An 18,676-nucleotide genomic window follows, 5' to 3' on the forward strand; every position below is an offset into this window, starting at 1 on the left:
CCTAGCTCCTTCAGTTAGTGATGAGACTACACTGTGCTGAGTACTGTGCCAACATAAATTAAAAAACAAACAAACAAAAAACAGTTTTCAGCCCTAGGGATTTAGGTAAAATATAAAAGACAACAGTGAATACAAAGGTGCATAATATTACAATGAGATAGTGTCAGGGTAGTGGAAGTTTATTACAGTTTTAACTCTTTTTTTCTTTCCTAGTTTGACTTACACTGTCAGATTAACTGTGCTTGTTTACCATAACAACATGCGTATCTGCCATTCTACTCTTGGTACATGTCTGTTTTTTGTTTTTTTTTTTTAATACTGCATTTAACTTGTTTGCTTTGTTCTTCCCTTTCACCCAAGATACTTGTTCTTCAGTTTAAAATTATCTAAATATAACATCTTTATCATAACAAGCCTAGTTTCAGTACTGTCATGATGTCTTCCAACTCAGTCTTAAAATTGTCTTGACTAAATTTTGTACTAACTGTATCTGGGAAAACTAAACTGACTGTTTATAAAGAAGTTCTATTAATTCTTTGTAGCAGAGTGAAAACTTTTTTTTTTATCCAAACCAGATTGCTTATCTCTAATCAATCTAGATATTAGATCAGAATCTCTATGGTTCTGGATATCTTGTTGCATGGACTTTAGCATCAACTTTCATTTTTGGTCTTCAGTAAGAAAATTTGAAGTTGAAAGTTGAGAATACTCCATTAAGCCTAAGACACAGAGTACATTTTGCCTGTGCTGCATTGTATCACCATATTCATAGTAACTATAGTTTAGATTCTTATCCCTGAAACTATACTAAAAAGGAGAATAGTTTGAAATACAGGTGATGGTAACTTAAAAAAAATTTTTTTGAACAATTATTCGCTGTTTCTCACAACATGAGAGTTAAGACACAAAGATAAATGAGCAAATAAATTACCACATGAAAAGTGTTTTGTTTGTTTGTTTTCCGTTTAGGAATTTAAGTTGTGAACATCTATGCCACAGAACATGATGGAAGTAGGAAGTGTATATACTTTCAGAAAGGGATTATATAAATTCATTGAGTTTAGGGCCACCAATGGCTGTTAGGTGTTACCGGTCAAATTACATCTTCCATTATCAGGTGGATATTTAAATGGTTGGATTGTGTAGGACATGAAGATTAGAAAGAAAATAAGTGTATTCCAGTAGGCTATAGAAGGTGGAGATCACAGGACTTGTATCAAGTTTGTATCAGGGAAGAGGAAGAGCAGGATGGCTGCATGAGGGTGATTCTAGCACAGGCTCTGTGTTCACCAACTAGGTTGTAGTCCTACAGCATCTGGGTACAGCAGGCAGAGCTGGTTTCTGGTAACAGGATCCATTGACAGTCTTGAACAAGGCAGGCAATAACCAAGACAAAGGTGCCCATCCAGGGAGTCTAGCAGGAAGCAGAAAGAGATGAGGCAGGAGACAGAGTGGAGACAAGGCTACAATGTCTGTCCCAGAGCTAGACACAGGATGTAGCTCAGGCAGTGACTGTATTCACAGGTGTGAGCTGAAATGGTGCTTGTAAGTAAAGGAGGTCCAAGTGAAATTTCTCAAGGCCATCAAGGCATATTAACGTACTCTGGGACCTGACTGTGTTGGCTCCACAGATTGTCACTTGGTGTTTAAACTGAAGCTTTCAGTGTCTGAATTGCTGGTTTAATTGTCTGCACTTGTTTGGTGCACTTTACAAAGGTGTTAGGCATCTGTCATGTGCTTCATTTAGTTCCTGAACATGCACTCCCTCCTCCTTCCCCTGCTCCCCATTACCAGTTGACAGAAGTAATTTTTCAAGTTGTCGAATGTGTTAGTCTTTTTTCAACATAAAATAAAAAAAGAGGGTGTTTATAAATCAGAATCAGGTTTTATTATCCACTCTATTACTACCATTACCCCTTTCACCATATATTCTGTCAAACATTGAAATTTGTAACACCTTTTTTTTCTTTTTCTTTTTTTTTTTTTAACAGAGTATGAAAGGAAAAAGTAAAAGCAGTCATGATCTACTGAAGGATGATCCACACCTAAGCTCAGTTCCTGCTGTCAAAAGGTTAATACAAGATTTCCATATTCCAGAGTAGATTTAATTTCATGTTAGATTTAATTTCAAATGTTAGACCTGATGAGCATCACATATACTCATTGTTTGTCTGTTACTCTAAGAAAGTAAGAGTGGCAGTGCTAGATCAGACCAGACCAAATCTTCCTCTAATGCTGTTTCCAACAGCAGCCATTGGCCCAGCAAAGAATAAAGTATGGCAAACATAATGTCTCCCTGAGTAGTCTTACAGCCGCCAACTACTTTCAGCTCAGAGGACTGTCAGAGTTTCATATGGTTCATCTGTTTAGTAATCCTTAAATGGGTTCTCTTCAAAGTATTTATTCAGTCTCCTTTTGCAATGTTTTTTACGCTTGCACCTTCTTGTCTATTGGCAGGAATAAATACCTCCCCTTTTTGTTCTGAACCTAGCTGCTACTGGCCTCATTTGGAAAATTCTAGCTCTTAAGCAGAAGAGACAGTGAGCAGCCAGTCCCTGTATACCTCTCTTTACTACAATACCTTCTTAGGCCATCTCTTTTCCAAATTCTTAAAACTCACACAAATGGAAGATGTGTGAGTAGTTTTGTATCAGTGGTTATTCTTGTTACTCTTCTCTGACCTCCTTTCTGTTCTAAAATGCTTTTTAAAAATTTGCTTTTAATCTAAAGAAATTAAAAGTGAGGGTGAATAGTAAGTTTATATGCTTGCATTAAGATGGTCTTTGGTTTTTCATTCTTAACTTCTGAATTGTTTTTCAAAACCTTGCTGATACATTTTCATGGAATTAGCTCAATACTCAAGTCCAAGAATTTGTTTATGATCAGTGATGTTCAGCTCAGAGCTCCTTGTCATTTATGATTCTTTTTCGACATGTGCATTGCTTTACTTTTACCTACTTCAAATTTCATCTCTTATTTTGTTGTTTCATCATTCTTGTCCTTCTGAAATTGATCTGCATCTCCTCTTGTCTTCACTATCTTGAGTAACATTGTATCATCAAAAACACAGCAACCTGGCTGCTTGCCTACTTTGTTACTGAGTTGAAAACTTTGAAAGTTTGAAAGCTTTGTTACTGAGCTGGAAGACCTACCTAGCACACTACTTTGGAAATATACTGGTAGTCTTTGCTTCCAGAAGTAACTGTTTGCTGGTAACTTTTGTTTTGTGTCTTTTAACCATTTATTTATTAGTGCATCTGCCATCTCAGAGCTATTTAGTTTCCTTAAAAACCTTTGGTTAGAGATCTTGTGCGGGTCCAAATAATCAGACAGCTCATGTGTAGCCCATTCAAAACTCACAAAGGCTAACACGCACATCACAAGTCCCAAGTAGGCCATTTTACCTCTTACTTTAGCTCCTACTTGTTCAGCACTGACATCAGAATTATATACCAGGATATATCCAAAATATTTAATACTTTTAGATTACTTTTAAAATTCTAGTCTCCTCTTAAGAAATAATTACTTTGCAGTGAAATTTCTGGATTATTTTTAAATGAAGTTGATGTCATTGGTTTCAACAAGCTCATTGTTTCTTTGATGAGCCTGATTAATTATTTATATGTGCACACCTCAAAGCCTTGAATTTAGGGACTCTTTCAATATTCCTTCCTTTCTCTAAAATAACTATTTTGACAGAATTATAACAAATTTTGTCACAGTAAAATCTTCAAGGGTCTTTATTTGTTTGTGACAAATAACAGTGGATATGTTAGCTTTAGTATATCCATATGGATTCTTTTTTTTTAATGTGCTAAACTGTGGCTTTATAACAAATAAAAATTTTGATTTTAAATTCAGCCATCAGTATAGTACAAGTAAAGCATTCCTATTATAAAGAAGGCTTTCTGAAATACAAAGCATTATTTGCAATGAAATCCTAAGAATTGATATGAGATCAAAAGCAACCATCTTAACAGTGTGTTATGATTTTTTTTTCTTCTATCAGCAATGTAGTGCAAAAGGTAGTCAGAAGACATAATGACATACCCACTTGTGTATTTTATCTGACAGTATTCTTGTACTGTTTAAATTTTTTACTTACACTCATAAGATATTGCACTTAGATTGCGTCCATTAATTGGTTATGTTTTGGTCCAAATTGATATCCAGGGCTATTCCACAGTATTCTATCTACTTATCTAATCACGTTCTTTTCTTGAACCAAAATTGTTTGACCTAAAGTTTTAAAATAATCTTAATAGTTATCATTATTATATTTTTTCATCAAGAAACTAAAAACTTGGCATTTTGTCTGGATAGCTCAAGATATACTTAGTAATAGGATATATCTATTGTATTGTAGCTTGAAGTTTTCTCCTGTGTTCTTAAACATTTCTATTCAGAAAGGATTATGACAAATGATAGACTATGACTTATATGACTAAAATTTCAAGTAGTTAAACAAAAATTTTAGTTCAAGACCTGTGTTTTTTAAATAATATCTTAATTTTGAAATACTAGAGAAGATTTAAGATTCTTTTTCATTTTTTTAGTGAAGCAGCAAATGAAGACATGAGTGAGGTAAGTAACTTTTTTTATTATTTTTTTTTTACAAATCAGTCTTTGTAGGTTTTTTGTTTGTTTTTATTGTATGTGAATTTTATTTTCTTACGGAAACAAATGCTGCTGTTGAGGATTTTGACAGCTACCTCAAGTCAGATTTTCAGCAAAAGACTGGTGGTTCATTCAGATCTGTAAGGTTTGGCCATTGTGAACATTGATGGCAGGGTGGAGATGCTTCTGTGTGCCACCTGCTGGGTTTACAAACACCAGATAGTTCAGTCAGTAGATGGGGTTATGTGGAGGTTATGTACCACAGAGTGACAAACCATTAGTAAGAGTCCTAAAATTGCCAAGTGTGGGGGGGGGGGGGAGGGGGGGGGAAGAAGAGGTACAGAGGAATAAAATGAAATTTATCATAAATGAAACTAAAATCTAACCTCTGAAGAGGTTAGAAGGAGCTGGGAGTATTGGTTGGTAGTCGGCTCAATATGAGCCAGCAGTGTGCTCAGGTGGCCAAGAAGGCCAACATATCCTGGCTTGTATCAGAAGCAGTGTGGCCAGCAGGGCTAGGGAAGTGATTGTTCCCCTGTACTCGGCTCTGGTGAGACCACACCTCGAGTACTGTGTTCAGTTTTGGGCCCCTCGCTACAAGAAGGACATCGAGGTGCTTGAGCAGGTCCAAAGAAGGGCGACGAAGCTGGTGAGGGGCCTGGAGAGCAAGTCCTACGAGGAGCGGCTGAAGGAGCTGGGCTTGTTCAGCCTAGAGAAGAGGAGGCTCAGGGGTGACCTTATTGCTCTGTATAAGTACATTAAAGGAGGCTGTAGCGGGTGGGGGTTGGCCTATTCTCCCACGTGCCTGGTGACAGGACGAGGGGGAATGGGCTAAAGTTACGCCAGGGGAGTTTTAGGTTAGATGTTAGGAAGAATTTCTTTACTGAAAGGGTTGTTAGGCACTGGAACGGGCTGCCCAGGGAGGTGGTGGAGTCACCATCCCTGGAAGTCTTCAAAAGCCGTTTAGATGTAGAGCTTAGGGATATGGTTTAGTGGGGACTGTTAGTGTTAGGTTAGAGGTTGGACTCGATGATCTTGAGGTCTCTTCCAACCTAGAAATTCTGTGATTCTGTGAAGAGAAATTATGAATGAATAAGAATCCCGTTGGAAATATTTCTTCACGGAAACAAAATTTCAATATCACTAAAAATAATATTGATGAAGTGTCACTTCTGAAAGATGGGAAATTTACAAAAAGTAAGCAAGTAGTAATAAATGGGACAAGCAACCAAAAATTGAGGGTATTTTAATTTCAAAGACATTGTCACAGATGGTGCAGGATAAAATTGCTTGCTGAAGTAAGAGTTTGCCCACAGCTGTAGGTGATGGGATAACACTTTGATGGAATAATACTTTGAGTTGCTGTTGAGACATGGATGTAATATTTGACTGGGATTATAATCTCATGTTCCCTAAATTGTATCCTCATAAGTACTTTGCTTTTCATATCTGTCCACTGCATAGGTCAGTACCTATCAACTGTTAGTTGGTGTACTTTGAAAAGTGAACGACTGTGAAAGTACTGTGAAAGTGAAGGAAAGATTCGCTCTTTCCCATTCTTGCACCTGAACAAAAAGAAAATACTTTGTCATTGTGTTGTGTTTTTTTTTTTTGTTGTTTGGGTGGTTGGTTTTATGTGAGTTTGTGGTCCTTTGGAGACCCAGGAGTTGGACTCAATAACCTTTGTGGGTGTGTTGCAATTCAGATACTTGTGATTCTTATGATTTCCATTCTGTTTCCTGTTGCCTTTTTTTACAAAGCATAGTTGAAGTACAGGTTCTTGGACTCTTATCTTCTGTAATTCCTGTTGTGCAGGAGCATTTAAGTATTTGAAGGGTTCTATGAATGTAATTAATAATTCTTCATATGTTCAAATATCTCATTGTTAAATGAGCTGTGCTTGGGGTTGAGGAATATTGAACAGGGACACCCTAGGTATATTTATTTAAATTTTCATTTTTTAGCCTAGTTAATCTGAATGCTGTTACTTATTTCATAAGAATGACATCAAGCAGGAAATAAGGAAGTTTTTTCTTTCCAGAGATGCTCTCCTTAGATTTTATTTCATTTAAAGATACTACCTAGAATCTAGCACTTCAGGCAATTACATTAGACTTGTAAAGTAGTACAAGTACTTTATCATTTCTTTTGGATTTATTTCTGTTACCATGTTACAGGATCACTTTCTCCTTTACATGGCTGCAACACATTGGTAGTTTTATAGTCATCCTGTGGGCAAATAATTCTTCCAGATCTCTTTACCAACCCAAAATTACAAGTCCATAGTGTATGTGAGAAATTCTTGTTATTCTTGAATCTCCAGACTTTGCTGTTCATGCAAATGTCATCTTGTTTCTATTACTGTAGTCCTCAAGGTCATCCATCCTTTGAGAGTCAGATCCTATGTATTAACAATCCCACATTGCTGCTTTTAAGCCTCTTTTTGTGCCTAAGTCATTAATGAAAACATTTTATGTAGTGTGTTCACAAGACTGATTTTTTTTTTCCCTACCAGTGACTTTCTTTTGTGTCCTTTCAGTAAAAACTTGTTTTTATCTCCCTATTTGCGAGCTGGTTACTGAACAGTAAGTTTCAGGTAGTACTATGGATAGATAGAATTTATATTCTTCTCTCCACTCCCTCAAAATCAATAATCTTCTCAAATGGCTAAGTCATATTAGATACATTAGCTCCTAGTCATTCTGGCACAAAATCTGCCATTACATTTTTATTTCTAGAGCAAACTGAAGAATGGGAGCAACTCCACTCAATTAACAACAGCAGCAAACACTAGTTCAGCTTTCGGACAAGAAGTTTAGCATTTCTTTGTCACCAAGGGGACGCCATTATCCACCTTAACAGCAACTTTCGTCTGAAGTTGTCATGTAGACTGCTCTGGGCTGGAAATCTGTTAAATTTATTAGTTGGAAATGAGACGTCAGCAAAAAGTCTAAATGAAGTCAGATGTAGTTAATGAGACAATAGAAGGACTGAAAGAGGAGACTGGGCAAGAGAAAATAAGGGAAGCCACTAGAGGGAAAGAGTTGAGGAGAGCTATATCATATATAAAGCCTTATTAGAATTAAATTTGGCCTGAGATGTCAGGGGCAACAGGAAAGGACTCTATAGATACATCAGTGATAAAAGGAAGAAGAGAGAAATTGTGGTCCCTCTCTGAAAGGCAATGGGAGACCTGGCTACCTGGGATATAGAGAAGGCTGAGGTACTCAATGATTTGTTTGCCTATGTCTTCACCAGCAAGAGTCCTAGTCAAATGGCCTGGGCCCCAGAAGGCAAAGGCAGGGACTGGGATAATGAAGAACCTCTTGTTCTAGAAGATCAGGTTTGAGATTAGCTAAGGAACCAAAAACTGCACAAGTCTGTGGGACCTGATGAGAAACACACGTGGGTCCTGAGGGAACTGGTGAATTTAATTGCTAAGCCACTGTCCATCGTATATGAGAAGTGGCAGTCTGGTGAAGTTCCCACTGACTGAAAGAGGGGAAACATGACCACCATTTTTAAGAAGAGACAGGATTTGGACTCTGGTCCTTGTTGGATACCTTCCAAGTCAAGATATTATATGACTTATTAGAACAAGTCCAGAGGAGGTCCATGGGGATGATCAAAGGCCTGGAACACCTCTCCTATAAAGACAGATTGAGGGTGTTGGGGTTGTTCAGCCTGGAGAAGAGAAGGCTCTGGGGAGACCTTATAGTAGTGTTCCAGTACCTAAAGGGGGCACACAGGACAGCTGAGGAGGGACTCTTTGTCAGGGAGTGTAGTGATAAGACAAGGCATAATGGCTTTAAACTACAGTTTAGGTTAGATGTTAGGAGGCAATTCTTCACAGAGATGGTGGTGAGGCCCTGGCACAGGTTGCCCAGAGCAGCTGTGGATGCCCCATCCCTGGAAGTGCTCAAGGCCAGGCTGGATGGGGCTTTGGGCAGCCTGGTCTGGTGGGAGGTGTTCCTGCCCATGGAACTTGGTGGTCCCTTCCAATCTGAACCATTCTATTTTTCTACTATTTTGTCAGTGTTTTTGTAAAATAAATGTGAAAAAGTCTGTGTAGGTTGAGAAAAATTGAAGGTTCTGGAAGTGGGGTGTTCATCTGACTTGGACAAGTTGAGTCATTTTCTGTCTTACGTTTTAAACAGGTATCCATGGAACCTTCCTCATAATTTTAAATTGCTGCTTAGTACTTGCAATTAGTCTAGAGTTCTCTTTTTTTTTTTTTTTTTTTTTTTTTTCTAGAAGTTCTCCTATCCATCTGTTTGTGTTTCAGTGGAATGTTCTTACCTAACACCTAGCCAGATCTCCACCAGAAGTCTGTCTTTGTTCCTGGCTATTAAATGCCTTGAACAAAGTCCTGTCATGTTCCTTTACTGGATTCTGCCCCCCTGCCATTAAGGTCTGTTGTTATCCTGTCTTCCTGATAGCTTAGTGAGTAAACAAATGCTTTGGAAAGTTTATTTGTTTTCTCTGTTTGTTTGTTTTTTTAACTCCTTTTTTTCCTCCACTTTCCTTCCCTATCTATATTACCATGGTCATCATGCTATACTTGTGTGACTGACAAGTAGCACACACAACAAATACATTCTCTTAAGATTGATGGTATCTTCTCCCCGTGCTGACATCCTGGCTGTATCCTGGTTACAGTACAGTTCTCTTGAATACGATTTCGAAGTCTGTTCTTTCTCTATGTATGGATAAAATGACAATCACATAGCATCTTATGCAGTCTCTTGCTAATTAGCACCGCTGCAAAGCATCAAGAGATGTGTGATCTAGATTTTGGGTTGGCATCCTTCTATGGAAGATGAAGTGGGCTTCCTTCTTCAAGGAAGCTTTGCTGTGCAGAGGCATCGGTTCAGTCAAGTTGCTTCTTCCTCATTGTTGATAGGAATTAGTTATTTCTCCCCTCAAATGTCTTTAAATGGAGGTGGTTTATCCCTTTTGTCTTCATCTGCTAGGTCTAGAATCACAATACCTCTGTAGGAAATGTGGATGATTGATTCCATAGGTTTTTGCAAACTCTTTTGATCCAAGTGGCATTTGTAAATTTCCTCATTGATGGCCAGTTCAATTATCTTACAGAATCATAGAATCATTAAGATTGTAAAAGACCTCCAAGATTATCTGGTCCAACCATCCCTCTACTACCAATGTGATCCACTAAACCACATCCCTAACCACCAAGTCCAAACGTTCCTTGAATAAATCCAGGGGCGGTGGCTCCACCACCTCCCTGGGCAACCCATTCCAATGCCTGACCGCTCTTTCTTAAAAGAAATGTCTCATTTCCAACCTGAGCCACTCCTGGCGCCATTGAGGCCATTCCCTCTAGTCCCATCACTGGTTATCTGTGAGAAGAGGCCGACCCCCAGCTCCCCACACCTTCCTTTCAGGTAGCTGTAGAGAGCCATAAGGTCTCCCCTGAGCCTCCTCTTCTCCAGACTAAACAACCCCAGTGCCCTCAGCTGCTCCCCACAGGACTTGTGCCCTTTACCAACTTCATAGCCCTTCTCCGGACACGCTCCAGTGCCTCCATGCCCTTTTTGTAGCGAGGAGCTTAAAAGTGACCACAGCACTCGATGTGCGGCCTCACCAGAGCAGAGTACAGGGGGACGATCACCTCCCTGCTCCTGCTGGCTGCACCATTCCTGACACAAGCCAGGATGCCGTTGGCCTTCTTGGGCACCTGGGCACACTGACGGCTCATGTTCAGGTGAGCATCAACCAGCACCCCCAGGTCCTTTTCCTCTGCAAAGCTTTCCAGCCACTCTGCTCCAAGCCTGTAGCTCTGCATGGGGTTGTTGTGGCCAAAGTGAAGGATCTGGCACTTAGCCAAGTTGAACCTCATCCCACTGGCCTCTGCCCATCGATGCAATCTGCCTTGTTGGATCTACATTCTTGTCTAAATTCATGATAGGATAGTAGCCTTGTAGCAGGAAACCTTAATGAGTTTTGTTTTCTTTTAATGGAAGATTAAGGAAGTGTTTAATGTATTTCCTTGATCAAGTTTTGAATCCATGAACAACAATCAGACTAATACTGCCTTGCTGTTAGACTTTCTGCAGACCTATAAGGACTTAAAGTCTAGACTGTTTTAGTTTTTTAAGTGTTACATAAAGATGTGGTTTGTGTATGATTTTTTTTTTAATTTTTACAGTTTTGCATTTTTGTTCCCTCTGAAGCAAATAAGGATATACTTGTTTTAAAACTTTGCTTTGAAACATTTTTTTTAAATGGTGGGTGGTTTTTTTTTTGCTTGTTTGTTTTAGTAAGGGGTTATCTTTGTAAGAAGTTTCCATATTCAAAATTCTGTAATTTAAAACAATACAAAAAAAAAAAAGCTAAATGAGACATTTTCTAACTTTAAACCAATAAAGGAGGAAGAAGAAAATGATGAAGGTGCTGATAGTGTAGAAGATGAAGCTGCTAGCAATGAGAGATTTCAAATGAAAGAACGTATTGCAAAAAAGTTGAAACTTGATGCAAATGAAGCTGTTAAACCACCAGTTCAAGAGGAAGAAGCTAAGACAGAAAAGAAAACAACCAGCCGCAGGCAAGTATCATACTTTTTTTTTGCTCTTCAGCTTGTTTACAGTTTTATTTTCTGTTCAATTCCAGTTTTACAGTTACAACATTGCTAGGTTAGCATTACATTAAAATAATATCCTCTCTCAACTGTGAAAGATGAAATTGCCTGTTTTCTCATTTCTTAGTTTAATTTTGCAGTTTTAACCTTAAAGTTAAGCTACATTGCAGTTACACTACCTGAGCACTTTATTTGGGATGTTTTCTTTTTATTTTTCCCTGACTTATAAATTAAGAATATTTGTATGTGTTTATCATGCTTTACTTTGTCTTTCTACATAGCTGTAATACTTGAGTTTGCAGATCTTCTATCTGTGATAATATATGGTGGTCATCCACCATTGGGACTTATATAAAGGCAAGGCTTCCTAGTCTTCCATTGCTTAAGTCTGCTTTAATGCAGCAGTTGTTTTACAATGTAGCAGATTTTCAACACTGTAACTATGTTAAAAACTAAAACTGTGTTTAAAAAGTTTTTAAATACTATGTTGGGCTGTTCTTAGAGGGTTGGAACATGTATATGTTTAGTAGTGTAACACTATATTCAAATAATTAAACTATCTCTAGTCAAATTACTATGTTTTTGTGGCAATATCAGCATAATACCACATAATGGCATAGGTTCTAGTCATGTAATACAACTATGCTAATTTTCACGAACATCTGCACTGATTAACACTCCATTTTCAGTGAGTTAACATGCCTTTTTGGAAATCTTGTATCTTAGAAATCTTGCTTCCAGAGCTTGTTTTGGAATTTTAGCATAATAGTAATTTACGAGGAACCATTACTGAGTATTTCAAGAAATATGGACTTCGGAAGTTACTGAACAATTTGTAGTTTTTTGCAGTCTTTGCAGTCTAAAAGTTCAATGGGTAAATTTTCTTTTTCAGTGAAACTTACTGAAGGGTGGCAGGAGGAAGCACCAAAAATGTAATCAGAATTTGTACTCTAACTGTATACAGTTGTCACAAATAATTGTGTGATGAAATTACTCAGACTTTGCTTATTATGAATTCTGGGTGTGTAGTGGCTATGTTAAATTCTCTCCCAGAGCAGTTGCCTCTGAACAGAACCATCTCTTTTTCCTCTCTGCCATCTTTGAAATAGTGCTGTGTGGCTGCTTTGGAAATTGGTGATTGAACTATCTCTGCTGTAGACAGGTGATCCACAGGAAATACACTGATATCAAGCAGGATGATGGATAACTTGGATCCCCAAATGTAGTTATTAGTCCAACAGTTGAGACTGATACCTAATCCCAGTGATAAATTACATAAATATTTATCTTGTGTCAATTAAAATGAATATATTTTGTTATGTGAGACAAGAATATACCGGGCAGTTTTCTGTCGCAGATCTTGTCAAAACATTGTGCTGATGCAGTTCCTGATTTCATAAAGAGGTAGTTCCTGTTTTTCGTTACTGTGCCTCTGTGGTTGATTCATGCTACACTCTAAAAACGTTTGTGGTATTATCCATAATATTCCCCCGTACAGAATAAGTATAAGCTTCACAGAGTCAATGAACTGCCCTTAATTGTGGAGTGATGTCTTAATAAATTCTGTGAAATCAGTCTTGTGAATTGTTAAATAATTAAGAATTATCTAGGCTAAGTCCTGGTGTGGTCACCATTGGATAAATAAAGACCAGTGTTAGCTGTGTCATACAATGGGAAGGAAGGAGTGAGAATTAAGGCATCCTCCATGGAAAGCTTTTTCTGGAAAAGGGCCTTCAAGTACATGGAAGCCAAACATCTTCAGAATAGCAAAAGACATTGGACTCTGTACGTACGTGCTACCTATACATCAAACATGTTGACTAATTTGTTTGTTGTTTTTCAGGGATGCCTAGTAGAACCGTAAGTTTTATATATATACGTAAGTTGTAGTAGCAAGTTCACAGTATGAGGGTGTAACACAAAGCTAGAGCATACTCTTAGGAATTTTTGTGTTATAGTTTACCATGTTTCAGAGACATTTGTGTAGAATTCTTCCACAAGCACAGCTAGCTTGCAGGTCAGTGTATTTTGCCTGTTTATTCTACTCTTTCAGGGCAGTTGCAGTAGTATTATAGCCAAATGGACTGTCAAGACACAGAAGAGGGTTTTATTGAATTAATTTTTAGCAGCTGGGAGCAATAGCCCAAAGAGACACTGTTTAGTATCACAAGTGACATCAGGTTCTAGAATCTGTTTTATTCCACATGATAGTCTGGTGTTGTCTGGCATGAAAATCAAAGGCATTGTGCTGTTTATCCACAAGGCTTTATTAACGTTGAACTCTGATACGATGAGATAAAGTTTATTATTTTCATTTTCTACAATAGTGACCTTTTTTGTAAGTGTACCAAAGGTGATTGATAATGTTTTCATGGGACTTCACAACCAACAGTAGTCCAAGTGTGTGCTGATCAGAGTATACAGAAATGTATTAGGTGGGAATATATATATATAAAAAAAAAAAAATCTACCATACATAGCTTGAAGAGGAATGTCTAGTAACATATTAGAGGGCCAAGAAATGTGTGATATCTCACAGATTTGTTCATCTCATCAGATATTTAAATACTTTAATAAAATAATAGAGCTGCTAAAAATGTTTTTTTCAGTCATGTCTTTTAACATGCATGACTTTTTCAACAAATCTGTATTCATTTGTATCAGTCATTTCTTTCAGCACAAATCCATGTGTGAAATGAGAAGTTCGCACATCAATTTCAGAGAAGTAATATGGAAATAATAGTCATAATCTCAAATTCATGGTATTGAGATCCAGGACTGCTTCTTCTAAATGCAATTGTTCTTGGAGTGCTCAGATGGTGAAGTAAATTTTGGTAATTTCAGTATACATTTGAACCTTTTGTGTATGTTTTTAAAAATAATGTGAAGACACTTTCCAATTTTGTATTCGATACGAAACGTAAGGAAAAAAGTATTTCCCACTCCTTCTGACAAGCTGAGAAATTCCAAAGATCTTTTGTTTCTATTGATAGATTAAACTTAAACTTCAAAATACAGAATGGTTGTTTACATGAAAATATATACACATATAAAAGAAATGTCTGCCATCATTGCAATAGGAATAAAATTTAACAGCATGACATGACATTTTTAAAATGTTAGTGGCTTGAGCAGTTCAGCTGAATGCTTCAAATTAAATGGTCCTTAGTTTGGTAGTTAAAAATACAGTTTTACATTTGTTTTCATCCTGTAGGTGGAGCTCACAGGCTACACATTTCTGGTTACTAGCTTTTAAAAACTCTTACTGCTTCTTGTTTGCAAGACACACAGTGTACAAACAGAGTGTAATTTGAGCTGCATCGCTATCACAGATGTGCTATTAAATAGCAATATAAAGTAATTGTGTGGAAGAGCTAAAATGAGAAAAGAATGCTGACTTTTTCAATAGCTGAATCACTTAAATTCAAATGTTTGTATATTCTCTTGTGTATTTTTCTCCTGATAATCCTATAAAGTGCCATTGAGCTAAGTAATTTCATTTTCTTTTGGTTTATAAGCCATCATCATAAAATCAGTATCTACATAGATGTCAAAGGAGTAGCAATATAGTTACTATCACATTCCTTATTTTTTCTTGTAAATAGAATACATATTGCTAGGTAAAATTAATATAATCATAGGTAAAATAATCTCATGAAACTTTAGATATCTACTGTGCACGTAGGTAAGAAATTACTTGTTTCATTGTAACATAAAACTCTAGAACACTTTTAGAAGTATAATTCATCTGACTTGTGGGGTTTTTTTGTTTGTTTTGTTTTTGTTTTTTGTTTTTCCATTTGTTGCAACACCAGGATGAAATAGGTAGTTTGTTTATAGGTAACTGTACTTGGTCAAATGACTGACATCCCCATCTTCATCTTGATGTCTAGGCATAGCAGTAAAAAAAAATAGCAGGCAGACATGCTCAAATTCATACTAAGTCTATTTCAGACCACTCAGTACAAGTTGTTTAAAAGCAATGTAGAATATAGTTAACACATCATAACATTTTATTAGCATCTGAATAAACATTGATGCACTGAGTGTTCAATATTTAAACATCTAGTATGAACTCGCTGCAAATGCTTTTGGAATATAGACTCAAAATAGCTTTGTCTGTGGTTCTTTACCCTTATAAAAGATATGAGCTGAAGTACAAGAAACTTCATTTGCAGTTATGCAGATTGTCTTTTATGATCTTGGTCAGTTGTATGTGCAGTTATGTTTGTAACACATTGAAGACTGTTTTATGAACAATTTTGTTCACAGATTCTGGGGTAAAGTGAGTAGTTTTTTTTTTTCCTCTCTGAATGTTGTGGTCTAATATAGTCCTTTAAATACATTTATTTAATATTTTTCCCCAGAAAACAAATTTATTGATGGATGCATCCTTAAAAATGAGCTTCTGCAATTCTAGTTTACCAAAAAAATCAGACTGTTTTGCAAGACTTCAACTGTCCGTATTTTAGTAATGTTTTGATAAAGAAGATGTTTTAGTAATGCATTTAGTAAGACTGTAATGTTCCTTCATCTCTCTGTCTCCATCATAACCAGTGGTTCCTGAATGAAGGGAGGAAGGCGGAATTTGGAGCTTGAACATAAGAGATTTTTTTTAATTTTATTTTTTTGTGGAACTGATAGATTATATCCTGTGAGAGGCAATTCTGAAGGGCCACTGAACTCAAGAGAACTGACAGATCTTCAAATAAAGCTATGGTCTGTCCTAGTACCGGGGTGGCAGGGTGGGGGGTCAGTGGGGAGCAAACTGATCGGTCAAGAGAGCAGCTAAACTTCTTGTACTGGCATGAGTCAAGAGGGAAGTCGTGACTGATATCCAGTACAAAATTGATCTATACTGGAGGTGGAAGTGAGGACAATCTACAAATGAGGAATACGGAGATACAGGAAAGTTGTCAATGCATGCAGTGATGATTTTACGAAAACCAAAGCTCAGCTAAAGCTGAAATTGGTAAGGAAATTAAAGGGCAACTGGAAGAATTTATACCACTACATGAAAAATTAAACACAGAAAAATATAGACCTCCTTCTGAATTAGTAACAGTGCACACAGGAATGACTGAGATTACTTGATGCCAACAAGGTCTTCCAGGGTTACGTGTCTACAGGAAGGTTTCAAAAAAGGGAGGAACTGCTAATAGTGGTAGAGGATTGAGTCAGGAATTAGTGAGAAATCTCAACCCAAACAAGTCTATGGGACTTAGGATGCATTTGAGGCTGCTGCAACAGCCAGATGATGTCACTGTGAGGCTGCTGTCTGTAATCTTTGAAACATTGTGAAAATACTCTGACTGGAGGATGTTAAGATACCGTGCCCGTTTTCCAAAAAGAAAAAATAGCAATAATGATCTGGTCAACCTCATCTTGGCCCTTGGGTAAAGCATAAGGCAGATTCACTTGGAAACTGTTTCTGGGCATGTGAAGGAGAAAAACACACTTTGGACAGTGAGGTTTATCTGTTTCCATATAGAACTGTTCTGTCTCCACAGTAATTACGATTTCCAATATATTAACTATTAAATAATAGCTAATATTATGTACTACTAGCATTTTCTTAAAACAGATATCACTGTTATGACCAGGCCTTGTCCAACAATACAGTTTGTCTCTTTGCTTTTCAGTTTGATACTGGGAAATATAATATGTACATTAATAGGAATGGCTGTTGAGTTCTGGAGTACAAACTTTTTTTGCAACTGACTTAAAACCTCGCTGTACTTAACAAACTGCTGTTATTTTCATACAGTAAATTCAGGTATTCTGTTAATAGCATTCTAAGCCAAGGGCGACCATTAGATAAAACACGTATCCTGTGCTGCAATTTACTGCCAGTTACCCCTGTATTGAGCTCACTGTTTGGCTACAGCTGAACAGGAAGGCATTCAGACGTAGTTTGTAGATACTGGTAGTATAGTTTGGCCCATATTTGGTTGGACAGCGCAATCTGTTCCAGACACCTTACCCCTAAAAGTATTTTATACGTTTTTTTAATTTTAACTTGCCTGTGTTCAGCTTGCAACCAGTGCATTTTTAATTTTTTTTTTGCTGTGTGTTTTTTCTGAAGTACACTACAGTGTGCCATGTTTTCTGTTTCTTCAGCTACTTCAGCTTTCTTCAGCCAGTCTTCAGATCATTTTGTGGCCTTTCTGTTCTTTCTCCAGTTTTTCAACATTCTTTAAAGAGCTTTGATCAGTAATCTTGTTAGTGGCACTGGTGCTGTATGTAGAGAGCTACAACTTTTTCTCACTTCTGCTCCCCGTTTATTCATACAATGATCACATCAGCCCTTCTTACCAGTATTCCACTCAGATTTTTTTATGTTGCTAGGGTTTCCAGACTGTTTTCAGTCACTGTTCTTCAAGAACTTGTTTCACATTTTGTTCCTGCTTCCTTGACTTTAGCAATTAGTTGTTGTAGGCTTTTGTTTTAGTCTATGTTAACAAGTACAGATTAACAGGCAATCGTGATAGGATAATTTGCCATCCTGTGATAGTTTGTGTGATTCAGTAGCTGTGGATTTGGTATGGAATTCCCTGGAGTGAATAGATACATTTCCAGTCATTTGGAACTATTGGCAGCTATTTTAAACAATAAGTCTGTAACCTAATTCTTAATCAATAAAGATGTTCTTTCATCCTATTTTTTATTGCTGACTTTTTAAATAGTTTTGTTTTGTTTCATTTTTGTTTTTTTTTTTTTTGAAGGTACTGGGAAGCAAGTTTTCCTGATTTCATGTAATCAAGAGGGGTTATTTGGATTGACTCTAAAATTAGCTAGGGTTAGCAACTAGTCAGGAACTCACAATGAATTCTACTAAGAAGGTATCTGATAGCGTAACTGTTCTGACTTAATGCTCCTCTGAAACCTTTTTAGTTTTGATGAGTATGCTTTTCCTGTGGGAAAGTTTTTGTTGGATTATTTTACTATAGCTTGATTCAAGAAGAGTACGTTTTGTGTGTTTAATCCGCTACCAGTCAAACAAAAAAAGTGCCAATAAAATTGACATAAAATTCATTTAAACAGTGAGCTGAGCATATGTAAAATTATTAGTTTTCATTTCATTTTTGGATACATAATGAAACTAATAGGTATAGCTACAGCTGGTTATGATACAGATAAAACCTATTGCCTTTTTATTATGACCTCCTAACTTTGGGTCCAAAGGTCTTCTGTACCTAAGACATAAAGTGACAGATTTTAGAATAATGGAAAACGTCTGATAGGTTTTAAAGAAAAAAAAATATTATCATTGTTGGAACAAACTGAGATTAAAATCCGTTGCTAGATTGCTGTACTACTGAAAAGATTATTGCATGAGATTGCCTTGCTGTTTGCAGAGTATCTTGTGTTCTTGCTTTTTTTTATACATTATTGTGCCTTCAGGTCTTTGTTATTGTGATGGCTGTATTTTAAATTTAATTCCATGTTCTTCAATGT

The 18,676-nt window shown here is 36.9% G+C and overlaps 1 protein-coding gene across 2 annotated transcripts in view; it reads left to right on the forward strand.

Annotated features, from left to right (window-relative positions):
- The window catches only part of CWC27 (CWC27 spliceosome associated cyclophilin), a 138,410-nt gene that overhangs the window by 21,799 nt on the left and 97,935 nt on the right, over nucleotides 1-18,676 (forward strand). For both annotated transcript variants that reach the window (XM_038169963.2, XM_038169962.2), the window contains exons 8-10: nucleotides 1,992-2,071; nucleotides 4,557-4,584; nucleotides 11,010-11,185. In XM_038169963.2, the coding sequence (XP_038025891.1) occupies nucleotides 1,992-2,071; nucleotides 4,557-4,584; nucleotides 11,010-11,185 (284 nt within the window). The remainder of the gene's footprint in view (nucleotides 1-1,991; nucleotides 2,072-4,556; nucleotides 4,585-11,009; nucleotides 11,186-18,676) is intronic.

The sequence above is a fragment of the Anas platyrhynchos genome, chromosome Z, assembly GCF_047663525.1.
Source record: "Anas platyrhynchos isolate ZD024472 breed Pekin duck chromosome Z, IASCAAS_PekinDuck_T2T, whole genome shotgun sequence".
NCBI lineage: Eukaryota > Metazoa > Chordata > Aves > Anseriformes > Anatidae > Anas > Anas platyrhynchos.